Genomic DNA, 15,000 nt, shown 5'->3' on the forward strand with positions numbered 1-15,000 from the left:
TGAGGGACTTTTTCCTATTTCTACTTTATGACTAGAATTTGTTCTTAGATTTACTACGATGTAGGCTCTTTGATGGGCTGTGGAGAAGTCCATCGATTTTATCTTGAACTCTTCCTTCTTTCGTTTATTGTTATTCCGGACCCGCGACAATTTTCTGGACCCGCGACAATTTATCCGCGACCCGCGACCCGCGCCGATTAGATTATCTGTTCGCCGTCTCGCAAAGTCTTGCATTCACCATTCACCACCCCTACATTTCTTTGTAAAAATTGGCAAGTTAGGGGTGCGGGATTCTGAAACTTCACATATTTACTGAATTCGACAGGATAAATCGAGTGGTGCGTTTGTTTTTTGTTTGAACGAAAAAATCGGAAAGGCGTAAAGTTGGTAAAAAGGTCCATTGTTAGAAAGCGAGGTTGTCACAGGCTCCTTCGATAATCCTGTATTCGATTTCGGCTCCGATTTCATGTTGAATTCCGAATCCCGTGTTCAGGTTTCTGACGTTCCTTAAACTAAAAGGTTATTCATGATACAACCGAATATTCGTAAGCAAATAGAGGGTAAGAGATGAAGAAAAGTACAAAACAAATAACAACCCACGAAACAGAGAAAACTGAAGCGGTACATTGAACTGCATGTAGCGAATGCAGTGTGGATAAGGGGTTTTCAATACTGCCGGATCAATTTTATAAAACATATACACCCCAAGTTACAGAAAACCTCCATTCCAAACTTGCTTCCTTCAAAAGCAGAAAAGTAAAGCATGCAGTCCAGCTTGGTCTACTGGACGTCCATCATACTTAATGAGTTTACATGGACAAGACTGTATCCAGACTGATTTAGCATTACTATGGGGGATGGCATCAAAGGATTTTATTCCACCATTTCTTTGGATCTAAGTCCTATTGACACTTTTCTTCCCAGTATAATCACTTACCACTCTGTGCCGAGAGCCTTTTGCTTTTCTGAAGTCTTTCTATGGCACGAGAAGCGGCCACAAGCGAAGTGCGGGGAAAAAAAAGACAAGCTGTGAAGACGCTGGCTGCTGTTAAGGTCAATTTGAATTATCACCACTAAACATTCCTTGGAGAAGGTCGAAAAGGCTGACTGCTTGCAGTCCAACCCTGTGCTCAGTATAGCTTACTCCAGTTCTGGCCCTCTCTCTGTCACGCAGTGTTTTACCATACCGATTGCCTACTGCTTCTCGCAAGAAAATGATATTCGTTATGCCATACAATAAATCCTTTATTGACCAAGCTTATTCGGCCAAGATTGATAGTCTGCTTGTTTATAGACCGCTCATAAACAGTCGGTCCATAAACACGCAAAAAAAAAAAAAAAAAAAACAGACAAAAAAACAATTGGCAATGTTGAACTCAACCTGGATCAACAACCCAAATATAGCCAGCATTGTCTGCATCCCCCACTCTTGCCCAAGAACACAACACAATGTCCCGGCCTGGGCTAGAGCCTGAACCGCTCGAGTCTCTCATTTTCCCGCCCTCCCGGAGCAAGAGAGGAGGGTGGAAAGATGAGAGACTCTAGCAACGAGGTTGCGCTCGATCCAGAGTCAAGCAGGGGAAAAATAAACAACAAGGGAAGTAAATTAAACAAAAACCTTGTCAAGTGGCAGCTACATTTTTATTCCTTTATTACAAGTTTATTCCTCAGACACAACAGTTGTTTTTTGAGACACGTAAATGCCATCCAAGAACATACGGATGTCTTTGTTCTTAACGGTGGTAGACTGCTTAATCAGAGCAGCTGTGAAAAAAGGAATGTGAGTTAGTTGAAGTCCAGGGATCACTTTGACAAATTTACACAAAATGAAGTGACAATATGATCACAGAAAATTATAGATTGTAATGGTTAAGTGCTCATAAGGTAAAAAAATAAGGAAACGTTGCGGATGGGGAACTACAGTGTATATCTTGAGTGGGGCTTTTGAGCAGACAATTCTTTTTTTTGCTAGCATACAGATGCAGAGTTGTTAAAAGTAGCCTGCTGCTAGCAAAATCACCATCTTCTTCATGATCTCAGCCAGCTACTCCAGTGAGCTATTCATCTGATTCCCCCTAAGGCTGGTTTCACTAGCGGCGGAGTCGTAGTCAGAGCTGTAATCAGAGGCGCAGAATCACACGATCTACTGAAAATCAAACCAATAGCATCGGAAGCAGAATACTGATTCCACTTATGACTCCATGGCTTATGATCTAGAGAAAACTACATTGTTCGAGTCTGAAGCAGAAGCAAAAGAATAAACCAATTACAATGCAGTCGATTCAGGGCCTTGTGATTGACTGGTTCTTGTGGCAATCTAGTTTTCACTGGATCATAAGTGACGGAAGCGTAAATGGAAATAGATGAAACGGAAACGTTATGATTCTTCCAACTCCGATTCTGTCGAACTTTTGATTCCGCTTACGACTCAAATTTTTGATTTTCACTAGGTTAAAAGCACTAATGACTCCAACTATGACTCCATTGCAAGGGAAACCCAGCCTTAACACAACCACAGCAAAAACAGCTGTTTACTCCAATCGAAAAGCTGCTTATTTCAAAACTGTGACATCCCTGCAGATGGGCCTTAACCCATGTACAGTGAAAGCAGAAACCTGTATTAAGCAGACCTTATAATAAGTGGACACCCTCTGTTAAGAGGACAACAGCTTGAGTCCCTAAATTTTCTTCACACATTTACTGTAAAATAAACCTGCATTCAGCGGGCACCACCATTAACCGGATGTGGACACCAATGTTACGCCACTTTGGTGCACAAAACCTGCATTAAGTGGACGCTTCAAGGGCTTTTTACTTCTAAAGGTTCAGCTGAAACTCCATATTCTTCAGTGATGTTGTTTAAAAGCTAAGTGATTGTTCAAGATTTATTCATCGATTGACCGGACATTATGCTATGAGCAGTCTTAGCTAGGCTTTGATCTTACACTATGTAATTACAAAAAGGGTTAATAATTAACTATTATTACACAACATATTAGAACCTTAGCCACCCTGTATTAAGGGGACACTAGTGAGGGTCCCAAGGGAGTCCACTTAATATGGCAGGTTTCACTGTACTTTCAGTAAGACCAGTAATGATGATTTACTTTCAGTAACACCTAAGCTTGGGCAGGTACTCTGTTGTGAATTACCAGCTAACATCATGATGCTAAGTTCTTGGAATTTGTTGTCATCCTCTCTTGTTGCTCTTTAATGGGTGCTACACCAGGGTAGCGACATACCTCAAATCTTATTGAAAGCAGTGTAGCAACCCAAATGCTTGTTAGTGGGAAAGGGGGATGCTCATAGGTAACTACAGTGGAATTCTAATTTTTCAAACCTCCAAGGGAAAGGAAAATTGGTTCAAAAAATCAAATATTTTGAGAAATCGGGGGTTAAGTCACATCGTTTTACTGTAGAGGGGAAACGACTTTTGATTCGAGTTATCGGGAGGTTTGAAAAACTGAGGGTTCGAGAAATCTGCATTCCATTGTATAAAAATTTGGTAAATTATAACCTAACCTGAATTGGAAACCAGCTCAATGTCATTGCCTTCCAAAATGATTTCATCTTTCACAGTGGAATTGGTGCAGGTGACACCAGGCCTCATCCTCACTTGTCGTACATACTTCTCGCCCAAGAAGTTACGCACCTCTACCAGGGTGTTGTTCTCCGATACAGTGATGTTGATAGGAAAATGAGCATACACTGCCTTCATCTTGTACCTGAAACCCTGAAGATGACAAATTTCAGTCAGAAATGAAAAGCTTTTTCTTTGACACATTTCAGTAACATGTCAAGACTTCCAAAATTAATAGACCTTTTCAGCTTGGGCAGTTTGTTGCCCCATTTCAGACCATGTGATGATGCTCTTGAGAATTCTTACCATCAAAACTTCAAATAGTTGCCTGTACATGTATATGTATGAATAACTTTTAGATGAATAAAAGAACAATTCTCTAGAGAATATCACATGGCCTGTATTGGGAAAACAAACCGCCAAAGCTAAAAAGATCTAAATTGCTTTTTCCTTGTCTTCTACTTACATACACAACTCCCTTCATCATGTTCTCAACATGGGTGCAGATGGTCTTCACACAAGCCAGTTCTTTGCGCTTAGCAAACCACACATCAACACGTAACCTCTTTTTGCCAACCAGAGTCAGCTCCAAGTTCAAGTGTCTGAAGCTTCGTACAAGGGTACCACGAGGCCCTATGACAGTAACTTCACGGCCCCTTAGCTTGATTGTGACTGCAAAAAGAAGTGTGAAATGCAGTTCGTCATAGTTAATCGTTGCTTACATGATGCAGTGTAATATCATCCAAGAAAGTGACAAAAGCTGTCTCAGGAATTCTATTCAGAGCTCTCAATAATTTTTACATCAAACCAAGGCTTTAATTAATGTTTTCAGCAGGAAGGCAACACGTTTTGACAAGCAGGCAAAACTTTTTGAACTGAACTTCTTTTTAAGAAAATATTTCCTCTACATGGTCAAGCCAGGCAGGCAAATTCATTCTCACAGCAGATCAATTTACCCAGTGCCTGGCCCTTAATTAAACCTTTGACCAAACACATGATTTGTCCCCCTCCACCTTTTCCTTCTTTTTCTGCAGTGTTAACTCTATGTGAAGGATGCCTGAAGGACAATGCAATGGGGCTTATAGCTGGGTTGCAGACATTGCAAGCTTGCTACAGGAGAGGTTTACTGTCTAGGGGCTGGCTGGTCACAACTGAGGTTCCTAGACATCCTCGGCACCCATTTTCAGTTTGATGACCTTATTGACCTAAGTGTTTGTTTTGTTGATAAATTTTAGCCAGTGACAAGCTCTTTATCAGCTGGAGAAAATTATAAATCAAGTAGCCAGCTCTTAGCTACATCCCTGATTATTATATGCTGCCAAATGCAATTTAAAGTAAACACCCCCTCATATAGCTATTGTATAGACCAACACTTTTCCCCCGTTGTGTTTATGTTTCAGTCCCCTCTCCCAAACTTTACCAAGGGTTTAAAACGTCTGTGACCATCAGGAAACATCTCACTACACACTCTAACAACATTTACCATTGTCAGGTATATCAACTGTCGCACTTGCCAGAATGGTCTTCATGGCTCAAAGAAAACCTGAAATAGACCAAAAAAGATGCAGGGTGTCTATCAAGCCTTGTTCTCCTGGAGTAAGATTTTAAAAGTCGCAGGCTGTTGATCTTACAGTGTACTTGTAACACCATCCGTCAATTGGTAGTAAAAAAAAACTGTATTCAAATAAAACATCTTAAAAAGTATGGTACTGTTTATTACGCTGTTCATGATGGCTTCAACTATTGAGATCGAGTGTGAGATCTAAAAGTTTTACCATCCAAATGTTTGATACTGAGCAGAACTTTTGAGCAGTATACTTTCGTTTGGAAGTTCTTTTCTCATAAGTAAATTTCATTAACTATTCAATAAATGACAAGGTTGTCACAAAAGGTAGGCAACACAGCTGCTCCTGCTTGTTGAACGTTTTTGGTCCAGTAGTTCTAGTAACAGGACCATTTAACTGAAATTCTCTTCTCATCGCAAAGCCAACTTAATGTTGTTATATGTTCTTTCTTTACTTTGTTTTGGTTGTGCTGAATATTACGAAAAAAGTAGTTTTCTGACATCGTCGTCTGTTCTATTACCTTAGTAGTATGTCAAGTGATATGTTTAAGATAAGCTTAAAATAAAAACAAGGCCATGACAGACTCGTTAGTCACCATACATGTAAGTGTTCATCTTGTACGTACACGAGACTACTCTACGTGACAAAAGGGCGATTCGAACAAAATAAGCTACTGAAACAATAAATGTGTTTAAGTAGTTCACAGGAATTTACAAAATAGCGACGGATGATTCAGGAGAGTGGCAAGTATTCGAGGATATCACACTGCTTTAATACCTTCGCCGAAGATGGAAGGAAAGAGAAAGTCTAGCGTTTGTAACTTGCTTAGTAGCCAGGCTGGGTGACATTTTTTATTCTTGAGGGCTGGGGTGAGGGAAGGAAAATATCGTAAGGATCATCACTGACTCTTCACTGACTTGAATATGGTAAAAACAAGAAAATTACTACCACATGATGAAAATGAAGAGAAAAAAACTTTTCAGGATATTCGTTTGAAAATTTAGTTTTATAGAATAAACTATTTAAATTTGGGGGGACAATGTGTTTACGCACCACCCTACCCCTGTGCCATCGCGGGTCGAGCCTGGAGAATAGATACCAGTCTCTCTTCAAAAGGTGACACAGTCTCTGGTTTGGTTCATGGTGAAAGTCAGGGTACATTAAATGTCATTTTCCGGAGGATGCATCAAGATGATGGAGCCAAAAGTTCCATCAAGATGTTCGCCAATATATTTATTTCGTTTATCGGCGCTGGGATTTTGGGAATGCCTCATGCTTTCAAGGAGGTATGCAAAGTTTTGGCGTTCGCTCGCTCGAATACAGTACGTGCCACGAACGCATATTTGGAGAATGAAGGCTTCGGCCAACTAAATCGTACGTTTTTATCTCATTAGGCTGGAGTTATCGAGGGGAGTGCAATCATGGCATTAATTGGTACATTAAGGTAAATTTTAATTTATAATCATAAGCCAACAATAAGTTTTACTGCCCCATCCTCTCCTACAACAATATCCAACTTTCACGTTCGGTATTTGACAAAGTTTGCCCCGAGAAGCATTAAACCTTGGATTTTTGATAGAGAATGCCTGTAGTCATAGTAGCGAGAACGTTTGTTGACCTTTTTGGTTCTTGACTAGTCATATTACCGACTTGACTTTACATCTATATACAGTTTGGTAAAATTAACCTTATAATTTTGACTTTCTGTTTGCGATAGGCTTCTTAACCATTAAAATAAAATTAAGCTTAAATTAGGTTTCTTATATGAATATTTCTCCTCCCAGCTAGAGCTTCGCAAACTTCTGTAAACATTGAATCAGTTTTTCAAACATGGGTTATATGTTGAATGTGCAAATTAGACTACTATTAGTACTTATGAATGAGTGAGGGCCTTAAATTCCTTCTGAGAAAAAGCCCTGCCAAGGAAATGAAACCACACAATTCCAAACCTTTTAAATTATAATTTGAATAATTTTAACATTTATTCTAGTAAAGTTCACTGTAATAAAGCAAAAAAAAAAAAATGTGATTCACTATATGCTGAGAGAAAGAGCTTCTGAGCCAGGCAAGCAGAAGGTCATAGTAAGCATTTCTTGGACAATCTCCATTTTACATTCCAGTTATGTGGAATGTATGCAGTGGAGTAAGTCTTGCCCAAAAGTTCATATTTCAGTGGAGTTTTCCCATCACTTGTCGTTTTGGGTTTCTCGGTTGGCACGTGAAGTAAGTACAGGGGAAGGCCTTTGGGCTGCTCCAATGCTGCAAATCAAATGGGCACCCTAGTTGGTATAGCTGGTAGTTTTTGTTTGAATGAGAGCAGAAAACAAGGCAAAAACAAACGGTAGAGCTGCAGAAACAAGCAGTAGAGCCTTTAAAGTTGGTAATGAAAGCTGATTAACTTGAACTCGGGATAGCTTCTTTAACAACCTGGGACTTTATAATAGTACAGAGGAACTGCTGAATGTTAATTTTTAACAAACATTGTGCAATTGTTATAAACCTTTATCAAGTGGACACCCTCTATTAAGCAGACACTTGGGAAGGTCCCGAGGGTGTCCGCTTAATAGAGGTTTCACTTTATTTGCAAAATAATGTGAAAACTTAGTATTAAATTACAACAAATCATCTTTCAAAAATGAAGAAATAAATTTACTGGAGAAATACTTTTTCTATTAAATAACAAAGTTTTGCTTTTGTGCTTCTTCCAGTGTCAAAGCCATGTTACTGATTATTGACTGCAAGAAAAAAATAACATGGAAGAAACTTGACCACATCAACGGTTCTGTCCTGTCAAGTGATGGAAAGATTGCTTCAGAGGAGAAGGAGTTGCTGAAGGTGGCTGAAAATGGAGAAGTGGATAAAGTAATGGATGAAGTAGTGGATGAATTACTAGTCAGTATTAATTACTTAGCGATGTGTAGTTCCAGAATATATCCCTACCTCTCCCATAGACAGGATTTCTTCTAAGACCCCCCTCCTCCTACCCCTATGGAAATTCAAATTAAGCGAAATATACATTTCTTTACATTTTGTGATCTTACAGAACTCCCAAACCCCACCCTCCCAGGAAATTCCAATCCCTTCTGTGGGAGATTATGGATACTTTCTGGAACTGCACAATGATTACTTGCAGTGAATTGTCTACATGCTTAATCCACAGTCTTTCACCGGCTCCTTCAGTTTAGTGATCTCTGCCTAATTCTTTTGATTTTTAAATTCTACGGGTATCATATGATACTGTTATTCTTTACAGCAATCTTGCTGAATACAAAACAGTTCCCTTGTAGACAAACTCTTCTTCAAATTGATGCTTGTACATACAGTACATTGGCATCGTTTTATTACATAATATGTATGCAGACTTGCCAATATTCACTGAAATCAGGTTCTTTATACGTGTATTGTCAAATTATAAGGTGATAAAACTTCATTTTGTTGACCAAAGAAACACCAAGCTTCTCGTAGGGGCTCAGCGATGTATAATTTTGTCACTCTTGTCTAGTTTCATCAGGATTGTAACGTGTTTTTGGCATTTTGTGATGCTATTATTCACCCTCATCCTCAGAGCCCACAATCCTTTTGACTGTCAGCAAGAATCACATCCTCTGGGTGGGTCAAACACTGGAAGTCGGTAATTCTTGGACTACCCGTCAAATCTGTCAAAACTGACAAATCTGATTGGCTGAAAATACAAAATAAATGCTCTGCACATGCTCAGAAAATCAATTCCAGCTAGATGTTGTGATTCTCAGTGCTGGCCAAAAGGGGCCTGGCTCTGGGGATGAGAATGTGCTTAATCATAATTAATTTGAGCTAACAACACCCAACATGTTGCAACACATTGCATCAGGGTGACCAAATGTGCATAACATGTTGTGCCCAACAATATTGCAATATGATGTGCTGAAATGTTGCAATCGTTTGGTTGGGGCTTTATGTTCAAGACCCACTAAGCATAAAGGGACAGAAATGTGTCCTCTACATATGCCCTAGGCCAAACAGTTAACAAGTAACATTTTTTAGACAAAATTTTTAAATTAAACGATTTGGACTGCCCTGAGTGAATAATTATTATATTGTGTACATGTACGATGCAAAACAGTGGTTTTTGCTGCTTTTCACTCGATGCAAAGTGCTGAAAGAATGGATTCCCATGGATCACCATTTCAATGCTTGTTCCAGACCTTTTGTTTGAAGGTCTACCATACCCTTTTTCAAAAACCAAATTGTCTTTTGCAGTCTGTATCTTGTGAGTTGTACTTTGAGAGGTCAATAATATTAATCACAAAGCTGTTGTAGTGAGCACCCTTAATTTGGTGTTGAACTTTCTTGTATGTTGACAGGGATCCAAAATTAATAATAAACCGGACATTTCAATATAATTATACACATTAAGAAGATTGCATGATAAATTACTTCATTTTTGTATGTTAGGTTGATTTTGGTTTTCTTGAATATTTAGTTGCAGAATCCACATCATGAGATTGATTATGGAGATCTGGGTTAGTGTTAATAATTCAAGTTGCGATAATCAAATTATTGGCTAATTTTGTAGTAAATGCAGTCACCGACAACAGTACTTTTTGCAAGAATCCTTACCTGAACAATCACGTTACATGTAACTGAATCATTATTTAATCAATGATATAATATTCATACTATACTACACCATCCCTTACCTTAGCTCCAGCCATTAAAGGGAATGACTTCCTCTTGTAACTCTTGGCACAATAATTTAGAACTTTTTCAAGTAATAAGGCTCAGCTCTTTCATGCAAGGTGACAGTTAAAATAAAAAAGGTGGCAGTAAAATATTGTTAATAGGCCTTTTGCAACAGTTGGTCATGTGACGTGCTTTGCGGACACACTGATTCAGTCATTGGTAATGTTATCAGAAACGGAAAAAAATCTTTTACAGTCAAATAAGTTCAATACGTGCTTACTCCCGAGTAGTAAATGTACATGAACTGCAGCAGTGTTAACTTATTCTTATCTCTTCTAATTGTTTCAGGTTATTATGCTCTTGGAAATTCTGGTAGAGCCCTAGTTGATACAAGCATTGTCATTTCTCAAATAGGTGATTTATCAGTACTTATTTTTCATAAACAGTTACTAATAAAATAAGTAGTACATGTAACTGTGTATTACTTAGGGACGTGCGGGAGCCTCGTGGTTAGTGTGCTTCACTCTAGAAGGAATGGTCCAGGTTTAAGCCCTCACCAGGGACATTGTGCTATGTTCTCAGGCAACAGTCTTTCCCTCACAGTGCATCTCTCCACCCAGGTATAACAATGGGTACTAGCAAATTTATTGCTGGTGGGAACCCTGTGATGGACTGGTGTTCCATCCAGGGGGGAGTAGAAATACTCCTCATGCTACAGAAAACAGAGATTAATGCTGGCCTGAGGGACCATTTGGCTTGTGTGCAGACTTACTCTACCTTACTTAACAAATTAAAAAAAGCCTGCTTGGGTTTTGTTCTGTTATAAAGTACAAGTCCAGGAACCAGCAAGAGCACAGAAGAAGTGGAGGGAGAAACAAGAGCTGATAAACAAGACAGTGTTTCTCTGTCAGGACAGTTTCCCTTTCAGTAAAATTCTAACATGGCTTGAAGGCTTAGGAGATGAAAACAAAAGAAATTATTTAATTATTTGAGCCTCGACCTTGAAATGATGATTGGCCTCTGAATATGAAAATGAGTGGTCAATCGATTTTAATTAAGGAATTTTATAAGGAATGACCTGAGTGTGAGCAACATATTTTCAAGTCCTTCTAAAATTGTTTAATATGTACATGTGCCTCGTGACCATGTTAAAAATTATTTCCTTTTCCTTTCTTCTTTATGTCCATATAAATTTCTTTATATTTGTCATGCAATTGTGAATAATTTAGAATCGTATCTCAGTACAACTTCTCTTACTAACAAGGTCTGCATTATTTGTAACTCAGTGTTTCAGTAGTTGTAAGAATGAAGAACGTTCAAAGTCCTGAACCCTACCTCTTTAAAAGGGGCGTCCAATATGCTATGTTGAATAGTTTACGTAGTTTCCTTGAAGGCACTTTAGTGTAAATTCTCTGAACAGAAAAACTCATGTTTTAAGAAAATAAGTTTTTGAGGAGATAAATTAAATTATTATAATTGAAATTTCTAGAAGTCTTGTAGGTTGATTTGTTTTATTCCCCTTGATTCTGCAGCCAAGTTAGATCTTTATACTCATCTGATAAACTTTGAAAAATTGCATTTATTTATTAAATATGTTTTTCTTATTATAATTTAACATCCTTTTGAAAATTAAACTTTTTTGTGTCAACAGGTTTTTCATGTGCATATTTGATTTTCATCTCTGATACTCTAAACAACATGTTCCCAGTTTTGAGCAGGTAAGTATTCAGCTGCTGAGATTTGTAAAATTTCTTTGAACCTTGCTGATGGAATATTGACATAAAAACAGTTCAATTGCATAGATCTACAACTGTATTTATAAAATGATGAAATACATGTACATGTTCTGTTCTGTTGCTGGAGTGATGTGTCTGCAATTTCAGAATGGATAATATTACAATGTATTTATTGTAGTATAGTTCAGAAGGGCCGTATATTAAGTAGTCTAAGTACACTAGGTAGTCGTATGAATGTGAGTGTAATTGAGAATTTCACTAGGAGTACGTAGGCAAGTGCAATTTGAAAGAAATTTCAAATATCACAAGTAGTGTATATCCTCAATTGCTCGAGCTTTCATACAATTACTCAACCATTTAAATTATATGACTGAGAAAAATGCAAACACGTGTGCGCCCATTTATTTGCACTGCAGTGCAAATTAAGAATTAATGATAAACTGGCCTGCTCTCAGCCAATCACAGTGAAGGGATTAAAGTACAATGAGTTGGAATTAACATTGTTATATCTCTCAGTTACCACACACGCTGTGATTGGTTAATTTAGTGGGTTGCACTCTACTGTACAGCCAGCTAAAATTTAAAGCTGTTTTTGTTGCCAAAATGTTTTGTGATTTATCACCAAGTGTTCTTAACTTCTATAGCAAGTAAAAGAATAAGACTTTCTTTTACATTAAATTGTGTATTAAAACATGCTAACGACGTAACAACAATTTTAAATTGACTTGTTTTACTTTCTATGTGCTTCAGAAATTTGAAGCTGTTCCGAATAAATAGAAATCTTTCCTGAACCAGTCAGACCCACAGGAGATCGAGATAAATAAAATCTTTGCTAACCTCATCTTCTCGGTCTGTACTGTAAGTTATGGATCCTCATTTTTTTTCCCTGTCGATTTATGGCCCGCATGCTTTGTTCTTGGGCCATAAATCGAAGGGGAAAAAACTTGGTCCATAACTTACATGTACAGTACAGACCTCAAACTTGGTTAGTGAGAGGTATGTACTACCTAGGTATTTCCTTTGTTATGAATTGTATACAGTAATACATGTATTAAGTAATGGAACTGAACAAAATCAGTAAAAGGGGCTTAAAGGTAAGAGATTTTAAAAAATTTAAGTAAGAGACTAAAAAGTAAGTTTTGATACATCATGACATGGGTGCAGACTAAACAGTATTTTTCGTTTTAGCACAGTTTGCATAACTACTACTAACAGCAAATGGAATTTTTAATTATCGAAATAAAGAATAATTGCACGAATAAAACTGTTGTTCATTTCTAAATATGCAAGTTTTTTTTTTAATTACTGACAGAGGAAATCATTTTTAATTATAAAATTTGTGATTAGCTGAGAGCAGAGCAATTGATCACTAACTTTTAATTTGCCCTGCAGTTCAAATTAATACAGGCATGTTCACAATTTTCTGAGTCACATAATAAATGAGAAATTGTATAAAAGCTTGAGCAATAAAGAATTTACACAATCTGCAGTCAGTAGACTCATTTGAAAATTCTTTCAAATTGCACTTGCCTCAAGGCTTGTGCAATTTTGAGGGAATTTTCAGATATCAATCCTAGTGTGAATCCTTGATACCCTCAAATTTGTATGATTAAACCTCAGTATATAAGTCTGTAGTACTTATAGTGTGTCTAATGGTTTTTCTTGGTTTATTTCCAGACACCAGTTCCTAATGAGTTTATTGCCACCACTTGCTGTTCTTGTGAACTTCAGACATCTGAAGAAATTAGCTATATTCAGGTTTGCCTCCTTTCAGTTAGAAGTCTAAAATCAGAATATTGTCAAAAACAGGAAGAAGCATATTAAATAACACATATGCTTGCTGATGGACAAGAGACAAATTTTCATTTTAAAACTGATTAATTATAAATAATTATTTCTTTATGAGTGATTGTGAAGATGAAGAAGACACAGAACAGTTAAGTTCTTAATATGGCTTACTATAGTTTTTCAGAGACAAGTAGCGCGCGCTATGATTGCTTGCCAGACGTCAGTATCAATTGTACGTGCACAAATGGCGCAAGCAACCTTAAGAAGAAACAAAAACCACTTCAGCACTTGAAAGGCGTTAAATCACTTCAGTATATGTAGCAATAGTTTCAAACTCTGTTCAAACATGTGTTTTAGCCTAGGGCCAAAAGAATATGACAAAAAAACTTGATAAACAACTGGTAAAAGAGCTCTAAATTACTCTTGCTTTCTCGCATGCGATACATGGCGTCACATGAGCGCGGGCTTAAATAAAGGGCATGCGTAATTCAATTCTCGTCCAAGGTTGTAAAAGCCAGTCTCTGATTGAGGATTGCTCGAAAACCCGCCGTACAACCCATGATGAAATTTTCACAGTTGATTTGTAGGTGTGAATCACATTTAGAGCCAAAATTTTTAAAAAATCTGTAAGACAGATTTTGAGCTATTTTTGATTTCACATTTTCTTAGTTTGGGAAAAATCTGTCTTACAGATTTTTATTTTACTTTGCATGAATGTTAAATCAGAGCCAAATTGAGGTGGTAGATTTTTGAGAAAAAACGTGATTTAACCTACTAGTGCCCAGTCTCTCCTTAGGTACATGGTTGTTCATTTTGGCCATTGGTTGACGTTTCATTGTTCAAGTTTCACATAGAACAGTGAAAGACTTAGGTAAACAGTAAATAGAGAAAGGAAAAATATCTTGGAACATTTTTCAAAAGAGTTAGAAGTTGGGCTGTTATAATCCATCAAAACTGTAGTAAGCCACCTTAAGTACAGGGCTGTGCTCTAGAGGTGCCCGGGTGCCACAGGCAACTAACTTTTGCCTTTGGGCAACTGTAAAAACTTAGTATACTTTTTTCATATTTGAGCTTAAGTGCTGGGTATCCTGGATTTCATGGCTGGATTTCATGGACTCCTCATAGCTTTTCTTAGACCACTGCCCTAAAGTGGAAGAGAAGCAGTGTTCTCTGCTAAAACTAAAACCTCAACATGAGGTGTGTTGCTAGTACATACCTGCCAATATTTTTTCAGTCATAGCCATGAGATTTTAGATTTTTAGTGATTATTGAGTCTTTTATTTCAACCAATCCCTGTTTTTGTCCAGTCTTTTTGCAGATTTTGCAAATGTGTTTGCCTATTGTGTGGTCTTTTGGTTTGACTTTGCACACTTTGATAAAGTCAAGTAAGTGATTCGAAGATCTCCATGAGATCGTAAATGACTGTGTACATCACCATGATTTAAATCAATTTATTTAATATTTTATATGCAGGCTACTTTTCTGTGTGAAATGTTTGCATTGTATTGCATTGGGAAACATTTGTATCCTCCATATTGGAATTTCCAAGGGGGCTGGGGGTTGTCTAAGACCAAAACATTCAATATTAATAGGAATGTATCAAACTTGTTATTATTGGAATTTCCAGAGGGGTGGGGAGTCGTGGAAAAAATCCCTTCTGTGAGGGGGG

The 15,000-nt window shown here is 37.6% G+C and overlaps 2 protein-coding genes and 1 pseudogene across 5 annotated transcripts in view; 1 reads left to right on the top strand and 2 right to left on the bottom strand.

Moving 5' to 3' along the window:
- The window catches only part of LOC149103423 (uncharacterized), a 9,099-nt pseudogene extending 7,624 nt beyond the window's left edge, over positions 1 to 1,475 (bottom strand). The window contains exon 1 of the transcript XR_016202216.1: positions 938 to 1,475. The product of XR_016202216.1 is annotated as an uncharacterized LOC149103423 (transcript). The remainder of the gene's footprint in view (positions 1 to 937) is intronic.
- A 144-nt stretch (positions 1,476 to 1,619) lies between these two features.
- On the bottom strand, positions 1,620 to 5,979 carry LOC110049299 (large ribosomal subunit protein uL6-like). 2 transcript variants are annotated; one of them, XM_020755089.2, is made up of 5 exons: positions 5,923 to 5,979; positions 5,064 to 5,123; positions 4,047 to 4,252; positions 3,523 to 3,733; positions 1,620 to 1,764 (listed from the first exon to the last, which is right to left on the bottom strand). In XM_020755089.2, the coding sequence occupies exons 2-5, from the start codon at positions 5,107 to 5,109 to the stop codon at positions 1,661 to 1,663; spliced, it is 567 nt and encodes a 188-aa protein (XP_020610748.1). In that variant the 5' UTR covers positions 5,110 to 5,123; positions 5,923 to 5,979; the 3' UTR covers positions 1,620 to 1,660. The 2 variants fall into 2 exon arrangements, with proteins under 2 accessions (XP_020610748.1, XP_020610749.1); XM_020755090.2 differs by having other exon boundaries at positions 5,666 to 5,947.
- Positions 5,980 to 6,223: 244 nt separating this feature from the next.
- The window catches only part of LOC110049298 (uncharacterized), a 22,865-nt gene continuing 14,088 nt past the window's right edge, over positions 6,224 to 15,000 (top strand). Inside the window, exons 1-8 of one of the 2 annotated variants that reach the window (XM_020755087.2) lie at positions 6,224 to 6,431; positions 6,540 to 6,589; positions 7,854 to 8,037; positions 9,608 to 9,647; positions 10,156 to 10,221; positions 11,459 to 11,525; positions 13,221 to 13,301; positions 14,639 to 14,716. In XM_020755087.2, the coding sequence (XP_020610746.1) occupies positions 6,327 to 6,431; positions 6,540 to 6,589; positions 7,854 to 8,037; positions 9,608 to 9,647; positions 10,156 to 10,221; positions 11,459 to 11,525; positions 13,221 to 13,301; positions 14,639 to 14,716 (671 nt within the window). In that variant the 5' untranslated portion in view covers positions 6,224 to 6,326. The remainder of the gene's footprint in view (positions 6,432 to 6,539; positions 6,590 to 7,853; positions 8,038 to 9,607; positions 9,648 to 10,155; positions 10,222 to 11,458; positions 11,526 to 13,220; positions 13,302 to 14,638; positions 14,717 to 15,000) is intronic. The other variant, XM_020755088.2, reaches the window with a different exon arrangement.

The sequence above is a fragment of the Orbicella faveolata genome, unplaced genomic scaffold (assembly GCF_042242905.1).
Source record: "Orbicella faveolata isolate gen_17 unplaced genomic scaffold, um_ofav_v1 contig_35, whole genome shotgun sequence".
Lineage (NCBI taxonomy): Eukaryota > Metazoa > Cnidaria > Anthozoa > Scleractinia > Merulinidae > Orbicella > Orbicella faveolata.

What these genes read in the sequence shown, in the direction of transcription:
- LOC110049299 (XM_020755089.2), bottom strand. Translation starts at nt 5,109, where the DNA reads ATGAAGACCATTCTGGCAAGTGCGACAGTTGATATACCTGACAATG. An exon ending in TGATGAAGGGAGTTGTGTAT is followed by an intron (nt 3,734 to 4,046) that starts GTAAGTAGAAGA and finishes TGTCATCTTCAG; the next exon opens with GGTTTCAGGTACAAGATGAA. An exon ending in TGAGCTGGTTTCCAATTCAG is followed by an intron (nt 1,765 to 3,522) that starts GTTAGGTTATAA and finishes CTTTTTTCACAG; the next exon opens with CTGCTCTGATTAAGCAGTCT.